At 39.0% G+C, this 10572-nt stretch overlaps 1 protein-coding gene and 1 pseudogene across 3 annotated transcripts; one reads left to right on the forward strand and one right to left on the reverse strand.

Moving 5' to 3' along the window:
* Window positions 1-132: 132 nt before the first annotated feature.
* On the forward strand, window positions 133-4364 carry LOC109868946 (protein LSM14 homolog B-B). Of its 3 annotated transcripts, none has more exons than XM_020458719.2 (9): window positions 133-697; window positions 1008-1171; window positions 1866-1995; window positions 2134-2322; window positions 2631-2708; window positions 2864-3025; window positions 3296-3434; window positions 3568-3734; window positions 3828-4364. In XM_020458719.2, the coding sequence occupies exons 1-8, from the start codon at window positions 577-579 to the stop codon at window positions 3713-3715; spliced, it is 1131 nt and encodes a 376-aa protein (XP_020314308.1). In that variant the 5' UTR covers window positions 133-576; the 3' UTR covers window positions 3716-3734; window positions 3828-4364. The 3 variants fall into 3 exon arrangements, with proteins under 3 accessions (XP_020314308.1, XP_020314307.1, XP_020314306.1); XM_020458718.2 differs by having other exon boundaries at window positions 3568-3726; XM_020458717.2 differs by having other exon boundaries at window positions 3568-3722.
* On the reverse strand, window positions 4026-8436 carry LOC109868947 (proteasome subunit alpha type-7-like; annotated as a pseudogene).
* Between the last annotated feature and the right edge of the window lie 2136 nt (window positions 8437-10572).

Here is a 10572-nt window from a genome sequence, read left to right on the forward strand (position 1 = left end):
TTGTTTTACTGCGGACATGTAACGGTAGCCTATTCATACGTTAGAGATTGATGTACATGTGATATTTTAACTTTCACTTGGTATGTTGGTGCTATTGCCTCAATTATGCGCTCGAGAGAGAATGTATAGGCTAAATGTAATTTTAATAAAGTTGAATAAAAACATTATAGGCCTATACAATTATCATATATTTCTTGGTTTCGGTCATATTGTAAATTAGTTTATGGGCTACAATAAATATTATAGAACGAAATTGCATGAACTCGGCATATTTGCAACGACACTTAGCCAATATGCATATATGCCATCAATAACTGTTACATATAGAGTATAGTTGATTAAGTTCCAATGAACTTTTATAACTCTTCAGCAAATGCAATCCAACCATGACCCCTTGAGGCACAGGTGCACTTGTAAATGAGAAGGCGTGGCCCATGGCTCACCTTGGAGTGATGGTCCATAAATTCCCTCTAATGAGCCGCATATTAGCTTGCTGTCATGTGAATCACATTTAAAATACAACGCAGAGATTAGGCTACTTGACGATTACTTGTTGCCATTAGTTCACCAGCCACCATGAGCGTCGGGACTCCTTATATCGGCAGTAAAATCGGCTTGATTTCCAAAGCTCTAAATCGGTATGAGGGCATTTTATACACCATCGATACCGTGAATTCGACAGTGGTGTTGACAAAAGGTAAATTATGCGAGCGGCCAAAGAGAGTATATCCACTCTCAGACGGTTGTAGTCAAAGAAGACCTGTTTGCTCCTAAAATAAGTGATTCTGATCACATGTGGCATTACAAATAGATGATGGAGACCATACTTTAAACACAGACAATGCGAGCAGTGGGATGTGAAAGTAAAGTTTCAATATGGTCACTTAGGCCTACTGTTGTATTTTACCGGATAGTTTGTGTGTACAGATGTCAATGGATTCCATAGTAAAAACATCTGCTTTGGCCTGTCAATGACCTTCCATGATTGTTTTCTTGTTCATATGCAGTGAAGTCATTTGGATCAGAGGGCCGACCCACAGACAGGCCAACCCCTCCCAAAGACGACGTCTATGAGTACATCATATTCAGAGGAAGTGATATCAAAGACATCTCATTGTGTGAGCCTCCAAAATCCCACCATGGCCTGCCCCAGGACACTGCCATTGTGCAGGTAGGCAGGCTATGCCTCCCTCTCACTCTAAGCGACATTCTGCCTTCTCAACCATTAGCTTCGCCCAAGACTGCCTAGTGTGAACTACAGTACTGACGCTGTGTTTTAGCGTTAAGAAACGCCAATCATCGCTTGCGATACTGCTTTTGAAACATATGGCCATTTCATCAAGGGAAAACGTCATTCAAATACTAAAGATACACTTACTGTAGCCGTTTCGCACAGATCGATACAGCAATGGGTGCCTCCATCCAACAAAACTACACTTCCACCACATTTCCAGAGTTGGTTTACACAAAGGTGTTTGGAACACGCTAATTAGCAAAGGTAGTCGCAGTTTTCCGTAAACAAACGCTGTAATATGGAGATATGGCAATTTGGGAACACTAGCCCTTGGGTGTTTATCAATTTAAACGTTTTTACTTTTAAATATTTCTCGGTGTTGTGTAATGAAAGCTAAAGTCCTTCTGCTTCCAATACTGTACCGCAAGCGACACGTTAATGTTCACATTGAGCATCGGGGATCTTAGTTAACAAAACTCCCCCTACAGAAAACGTCTTCGTCCAATGACTTCTGTGTAATGTAATTGAGTCATGATCTAGGGCTATGCCATGAGCCCGGCCATAATATCAGTGTTTCGAGTAAATTATTTATACATTTGCTGTATTCTTTCCTTGTTTTGGTGGGGTTCAGTCATCACTCAGCACCTCAGCGTCCTATAATCCAACTCCAGGACCAATCAGTCCCTACAGGATTCCATCGTATAACCAGCTAGCCGCAAACTATCTGCTCAACCAGCAGTATGCTGCAGCCCTTGGTTTGGGTGAGTCAGTGAATAAGACTGGGAACTGATGGAGATGATTCATGTTGCAACACTATTCAGTTGAATGATAAAATATATTATCGGGTGCTTGTTTCCAATGATGATATATAACCTCCCTCTTGGTCCTGTTCTACTCAGGTGGAACTCATGGCCCTCAAGTGAGAAGGGGTCCTATGGTGGAGCAGGCTGTCCAGACTGTGCCTCTAGATGAGACAGGGCAGAAGAAAGGCCAGACTCTGTCTCAGGAGCAGCGCAGGGAGACCAGTAGGCCCATGCAGCGAGCTGCACGAGGGAGCCCACAGCCCCAGAGACGTTCTGGACCAGGCAGTAAGCAGACTGGGAGCAAGCTGTATTTACTTTATGCTTGTAAAATAAGGATAAAGAAATGCATTGTAGAATATGAAAAATAGAAAGGACCTGAATGTGTGTTCAGCTTTTGCACTGTAGAAGATGCACTACTTCCCATAGTATACATTGGCATAATGCCTGATTTTGAATTTAACTGATGTCATTTCACTTGTTTGCTCTGGTTAAATTGTAGATGTAATAAAAAAAATTACCCCTGTGGAAAAACATGCGTTCACACTGTAAAACGGACTATGTAATGTGATTTGCAACTAGTTTTCTACCATCAGGTGGCTCCGATGTACAGCTTCGGCATACAACTTCCCAAGCCAATGACGAGAACAGGCCACCACCAAGGAGGAGACAAGGTGACCCCCCCCCCCCCCCCCTTTTTTTGTTTTAGCTCTTGGGCCAGGGACAAATCTAATTTGCTCTGGATGGTTTTATAGTAAACCATTTTGTTATAGAATTTTTCATACCTTAGAATGAATGACTTATCATTCTTTCCATTTTTGTCCTGCAGGAGCTCGTAGGCCCAGGAATCGTAATCGGGGCCAGCTACTTGTGAAGAGCTCCATGCCCAGCACCCTCAAGTTTGAGTCAGACTTCGACTTTGATTCTGCAAATGCCCAGTTCGACAAGGAAGCGCTAGAGCGGGAGATGCAGGACAAGTTGAACATCAAAGGTTGGTTGCATTAAAATAACCACATGTCCGTGACCAATGGGCCTTCGTGCTTTGTACTGTAGTTGCAGGAATGTGGCAATTTGACCATGACTGTGATGATGCATTAGGCAACCATTAGCTCATGATTTGGCCATCACTGATTGGGGAAATTAATACAAAAAGGGGACTTATAACTCTGGCGGAAATGTATCCTGCAAAAATATTATTTGGTATCATTTGCAAGCATTTCAGAACCATGATATTGTTCATCCATGCTTGCATCTTCACTAGAAACACAGGATGAAGGGAAGGCGAAACCAGAAGTAGACACTGGTGAGAAGACAGTGGAGAGGGATCCATTTGGGCCCAAGTGCTACTATGACAAGGCCAAATCCTTCTTTGACAACATCTCGTCAGACCATAAATCCAGGTGACCATGTTTATTTTATAGATGTGCTCTGAAAGTGACTATCTATTGTGCTGTCAATTTCATGTGTCACAAAATGCTTATGAAGATCTGACTAATCTCTGTGCTTGTCTAATCATGTTACACTATGCCCCAGACGCACTACCAGGGCAGAGGAGAGGAAGCTGAACGTTGAGACCTTTGGGGTTCCTGGTCGCTTCCTGAGGTTCCGTGGTGGCTACCGCGGCCGGAGAGGGCTAGGGTCCGCACAGCGCCGGCCCTCCCAGCGAACTGGGAGGCTGTGAGGGTCAAGTGAGTAAGGACGTATGTTTATTCAAAAGCCTGGGTATATATTGCTTGAGATTTGAGTCTAACCAGGCAAGGCTAGTAATATATATATTTTTTTTAACCCTGCAGGCCTCGTTTGACGCTTGGGTTACCTTGTGCATGAATTGCCACAGTGGTTGGTTGTGTATGTACTTTAGTTTTTGTAGTTAACCAAAATGTAACATTTTGCATTCCATTATTTTTCTCTGCCATCATGAAGTGTTTTGTAATGAGAATGTATTTAGACTCTTGGGACCCCACACCTGAATAAGTATATGAGAAGTGAAATGCTTTGCTTTTTCTTTATTTTCTTTGAGCCTAAGGTACATTTTGGCTTTTGACATTGTTTTGAATTTGCTTGTGCTTTTCATCCTTTTCTGTATTCGGATAAATGGATGACATGCAAACTTCCTAAACTGTTCAAGGGATCAATTTGAAGGTGAAACTGGTGAGGGTAAAATACTTCATGATATTGTAAATATTACTTAATATAATTATACTTAACTTAATTAAAACAGACCATGTCTGCTAAAAATATTGAATTCCCATGTATTGGTTTGTTTTCTATCATTTTGAGAAAATAAGTGTTCAATTGTCACAACTCAAATAAACATGGGAAATTGCTTATTCACTTGTTCTCTGTTCAATGATACTAGGTGGATGTCGTAGTTTTTAAATGCAGATATTTTACATTGCAAGAATAAGGTAAAATCTTAAGATTGCATGTGATCCATTAGGGCACCAGTGTTTCTCAATCCATTCCATTGGGACTCCCAGGGTGGGAGCATTTTGTTTTAGTCTTAACACCCAGTACCTTGAGCACTGGAGTCTACCAGCACTACCATAGCCTACCTGATTCAACCAAACAACAGTCTGCTGATTAGTCAAATCGGGTGTTTTATGCCGGACTAGAACAAAAATATGCAATCCTTGGGGGTCCCTCCAGAAATGGCTAGAGAAACAATGAGAATTCATGTAAATTTGTCATGACTGGTCAAAGTGTTCATGGTTTCTCTGTTTCAATAGCCATGACATATTCCTCGATTTCCTCTTGGACCAGAATCTATTTACAGTGGAAAATAAATAATTAGGGGAACATTAAGTTGCACTATTACACAGGTGAGATCCTCTGGATTTGCTGAGATGTCACGATTTCAAACAGACCTTCATTGATTCATCCCGCTTCATAATGGCTAGCTCAATGTTCTTTCCCCCTGACTGGACAACCTGCGAACACAGGGTGCAAACTTTGATGGAGGAAAATCTGTGCTTTGTGTTCCAATCACTACATTGTCGCCGTCAAATGTTCTAAAGTGGTGTAAGCCTCACCTCAAGTAGCGCTCTGATGGCAAGCTTAATGGTGTCTGTATCGGACTCCATATCCTCTTTATAGTTCTTCTCTAGAAACTCCCGAACAGTCTTGGCAGATCTTCCAATAGCATTTGCCTATGTACACAACCACATTTTATTTTTCATATTTTGAAGCATCTCATCAATGATTCAGATGTATGGGTCAGGAAAAACACCCCTACCTTCCAGGCATGGTATGTTCCTGAGGGGTCTGTTTGGTACAGATGGGGTTTTCCATCAAAATCAAACCCCACAATGATGGAGGAGATGCCAAAGGGCCTTCGCCCATTGCTTTGGGTGTAGCGCTGAAAGTCGGAAAATATATATAGAAATGACGTATCCGCACGGGTGGATGGGTGGGCGGTACCTGTTTTATGCTGGAGATGTAGCGTGTGATGTACTCTGTTGCAGGGTCTTCTACTGTGAGCCTGTGACTCTGACACTCCACCCTGGCCCTGTTAACAATGATAATGGCATCGGCGGTCAATCCTGCAGGCCATTGGATAAGGAGGAAGTATGTTACACCAATGAAACACCTCACCCAACTTGGTGTAAAATCAATTTGCTCAATTTCAGCAGTAACATTACATGTATCATTCAAAGTAGGCCTACAGTGCCTTAGGTATTTCATCCCCTTGACTTTTTCCACATTTTGTTAAAGTGGGATTAAAATGGGTTTAATTCAAATTTGTGAAGTATACACAAAATACTAATGTCAGAGGAAGAAAAACACACACATTAAACCAACATGGTTAAATAAGTATTCAACCCCCTGAGTCAATACATGTTAGAATCACATTTGGCAGCGATTACAGCTGTGAGTCTTTCTTTGTAAGTCTAAGTGCTTTCCACACAGCCAAATGTTGCACAATCCATATTTTTAAAATCATTTTCTAAATACTTCAAGCTCTTTCATTGGTTGTTGATCATTGCTAAACAACCATTTTCAGGCCTTGCCATTTGTTTTTAAAAACAAACTCCCCATTCCTTAATGATTACAAGCATCAAATCACATTTTATTTGTCACGTGCTGAAATGCTTACTTACAAGCCCTTAACAAACAATGCAGTTCAAGAAAGAGTTAAGAAAATATTTACAAAATATACTAAAGTGAAAAAAAACTAACAAGTAAATTACATAACGAGGCTATATACAGGGGGTACTGGTCCCGAGTAAATGTGCGGGGGTACAGGTTAGTCAAGATCATTTGTAAAGTGACTCATAACGTGATGTAATCACCACTGTTTGAAAATATGGAGATTGGCACTCCGTAATGCATTGGAGTTGCCCAAACAACTTTTCATCCTGAATACAAAGTGTTAACTGCTTTCCCACATTTTTTGCAGCATTACTTTACTGCGTTGTTGCAAACAGGATGCATGTTGTGGAATATTTTTTATTCTGCACAAGTGGCCTTTTCACTGTCAATTAAGTTAGTATTGTGAAGTAACTACAATGTGAAATCCCTGAGCGGTTTCCTTCCTCTCTGGCAACTGAGTTAAGAAGGACGCCTGTATCTTTGTAGTAACTGGGTGTATTGATACACCATCCAAAGTGTAATTAATAACTTCATGCTCAAAGGGATATTCAATGTCTGTATTTTTTTTTTTTTACGCATCTACCAATAGGTGCCCTTTGCGAGGCATTGGTCTTTGTGGTTGAATCTGTGTTTGAAATTCACTGCTTGACTGATAGAATTATCTGTAAGGCCTATGTGTGTGTGGCACAGAGATGAGGTAGACATACAAAAATCATGATAAACACATTGCAGAGTCCATGTGACTTATGTACATTTTTACTCCTGACCTTATTTAGGCTTGCCATTACAAAGGGGTTGAATACTTATTGAGAATACATTTCAGCTTTTAATTTTTAATTCATTTGTAAAAATTCTAAACATTATTACACTTTGACATTATGGGGTATTGTGTGTAGGCCAGTGCCAAATCTAAATTGAATCCATTTTAAATTCAGGTTGTAACACACAGTGGAAAAAGTCAAGGGGTGTGAATACTTTTTGAATGTACTCAAATGTTGATGACATTTTATATACCAGACATGGTAATTACATATTTGCAATCACCACTTGACACCGTCTGTGGTTTGGTGTGCACTATCCTATGTTTAAAATGTACCTGCAAAGGCCATGAAAACATTGTCATCCAAGGAGCAGATTTTGCACACTGTCCTGTCTTCTTGGAGCTTGGCAACAGTTTTCTTCTCCACTCCTAGAACAACAACATTTTTTCCTCGCACTCCAACCTGTAAAAGAATTAGGCACAATTGATACAGTTACGCCAGTTGGAGCTCAATTTGGTTCCCACCATGCACTTCTCTTTGATAGGCTACATGGTGGCATGCTTGACCCAAAAGTCACTTAAATATTTAAAGGGGTAGTGCAGTCAAAAACCTGATTTCATATTTTTGCATATAGATATTTTTTTTCATACACATACATACATACATACACATATATATGTGTATATATATATGTGTATATGTGTATATATGTGTATATATATATGTGTGTATATATATATATATGTATATGTATGTATGTATGTGTGTGTGTGTGTGTGTGTGTGTGTGTGTATATATTAATTTTGTGAAAATTATGATGATGCACTTACAGTGTAAGAGGAGTTTGAAAAGATCCCTGCTTGTTTGGCTGGGTGTTGTTTTTTTTGACGGCCTGGTTAACAGACTAATTAGCTAAGGGAGTTTGCCCTCCTCTCTGCCAATAACAGTTAGTTTTCTAGGAAGCTATTTTTGTTTATTTTTAACCATTTTAATTTAAAACAATTACAGTAAGGTACTGTTACCCAGAAATGATTTGATATTGAGATAATAATTTTTTTTTAGCATTGGAACTTTAAGAACATAACGTGGTACTTACAGCAGTTGAACCTTTTTTGACCGCCTCCTGTGCGTAGTCCACCTGGAATAAGTGGCCATCAGGTGAGAACACTGATGGCACGATCGTAGCTCATCCTTCATTCAATTCACTTTTACATACAATATTATTTCTGTGTCCTTGACTTGCCTACGCTCTGTAAACAAAAGTGAAAGTAATCAGACTGAAGGAAACAACCAAGCACGAGCTAGCGAGATACTATTGGGGCATGTATTTGCACGTATTTGCATATTTCCTTTAGGGAACGATGCTTACTCTGTAAAGTGCGGTTGTGCAATAACTAAATTCGCCCTTGCACTCCTTCTAAACAACGCAATTTGGCAAAAGGTCAAATCTATCAAACCTTGCCCACTCGGTTCGTAACATATTCTAGTTTTGGGAACAGAAAACTGTATTGGGAAAAATGAAAACATTTGCATAATGTCGGCCAAAATCCATCTTCTCCCACCGCCGGACACTAGGCTTCCTCATCACCATATTTAGTAGTGAGTTGAAACGCCAACCGGGTGCTTCACACTTACACATCCGGTGAAATATCTGTATAATTGTTCTATCTGTGATTCTGTGGAACAGCCATCGTCTGATTTATTGCGGCCATCAACCTGTCTCTATTTACGTTGGAGAGCGAGCGTAGTGAATCAAAAAACACCCATACCACCGTTTCTGGACTGATGTAAAACTGTATCTTGGCCTCAAATTGCATACAACCGTTGAAACTTTGTTTGACATATTATTTTACTACATTGATTCCACAATTGAACGTGAGTATGTCATAAATCTCTTTATTTTATTAGGATAATTTTTCATACACATCAAAATTTATGAAGAAAAAGCCCCTTCTTTAGTCTGATTTGGGAAACTATTTAGAGTCATTAAAACGTATTCAAAACAAAATGTTTTTAAAAAAGTATTCGATACATGTCTGTATTTGAATTGATATAATGTGGATTCGTTTTATTTTATTTTTAAATTCATTTCTTTGTGGAATCTCATTGGCTGTTTTGTTTATGTTTTGCATGTTACTGTTAGTAAAAAATAAAATACAGTTTCTAAACCCAGAGGCGCAACATCGCAAGACTTCCGGGTAACGCTTGTGAAACAGACCAGGGCCCAGATTCACAAAACCTTCTTAAGAAGAAATTTCTTCTTAACTGCCATTTCCCCCTTAACTATAGATTGACAAAGAAAGTTAATCTTGGAAATGTTGTTAAACTATTTAGCTTGTTTCTCCTTTAGCAAAAGTTAAGAAGAAATTTGATTCTTGAAAATAACGTTTTTAGATTTCTTCTTAATTCCAAGATAGCTAAACCCTTGTCTTAAACTCAGGCAGTGAGAGAATAAGTGCATGAAAGCAATTGAACATGTTTCATTCACTCACAAAGTTCATCTGAAAGTTTTAGTAATGATTATTTTAAACCCAAGAACAGTTTTAGAACAGTAATCTCAGTAGGAAGTATGCTAACATGATTGTCGGTTGCATAGCAACAAACATTCTAAGAATATTCTAACAAGATATTTGAGAAGTTTGTAGGAAAATCCTTACATCTTAAGATATTGTGGAGGAATTGCACTTGCAAACTATCTAATCAACTTCTTCATTTTTTTCCCTTAAGAATCTTCTTAAGTTTTTGGGTAAGAAGTGTTTTGTGAATCTAGGCCCAGGACCTTTGTTTGAGTTTGAGAAGTCAATGAGAGAAGTGAAAAATTCTTCCCTGGTTGTTATTTTTCTCAAAATCTAAAAGGTACAACCTAGATTCGAGCAAATCTCTTAGGTAGTTGAACATGTTATTCCTCCAACCTCGTGAAAGTGACAAACTGATACATTTGAATCAAAAACAACTTTATATTTTTTTAACTAGACAAGTCAGTTCTTATTTACAATGACAGCCAAACTCAATTGTGTGCCGCCCTATGGGACTCCCAATCACAGCCGGATGTGATGCAGCCTGGATTCAAACCGAGGACTGCAGTGACACCTCATGCACTGAGATGCAGTGCCTTAGACCGCTGCACCACTCGGGAGAAACATATTGAAGGAGTACCTTTTGATTTGAACAATTTATGCCCAGATTCACAAAACACTTCTTACGCAAAAACTTAAGACGGTTCTTAAGAAAACAAATAAGAGGTTCATAAGATAGTTCGTAAGTGTAATTCCTCAACAATATTTTAAGATTTAATGATCTTCTTCTGAACTTCCCAAATATCTTCTTACAAATCTTCCAAAGATGTTTGTTGCTAGGTGTGTTGTTATGTGTTAGGCAACTGTTCTAGCTAGCTATCTAGCAATGGCAATCATGTTAGCATATTTCTTACTGAGATTACTGTTCTAAAACATGTTCTTCGGTTTTAAATAATCCATACTGAATTTTTCAGATTAAGTTTGTGAGTGAATTAAACATGGTCAATTGCTTTCATGAGCTTTTTTCTCTCACTACCCTGAGTTTAAAACAAGGGTTTAGCTATCTTGGAATTAAGAACATTTCCAATAACTTAATTTTTTATTACATTTCGTCTTATTTTTTTGTTTAAGTATAAACATATGAAATAGAGCAAGAAAATGTCCAAAAA

Source organism: Oncorhynchus kisutch, linkage group LG24 (assembly GCF_002021735.2).
Source record: "Oncorhynchus kisutch isolate 150728-3 linkage group LG24, Okis_V2, whole genome shotgun sequence".
In the NCBI taxonomy this organism is placed as follows: Eukaryota; Metazoa; Chordata; class Actinopteri; order Salmoniformes; family Salmonidae; genus Oncorhynchus; species Oncorhynchus kisutch.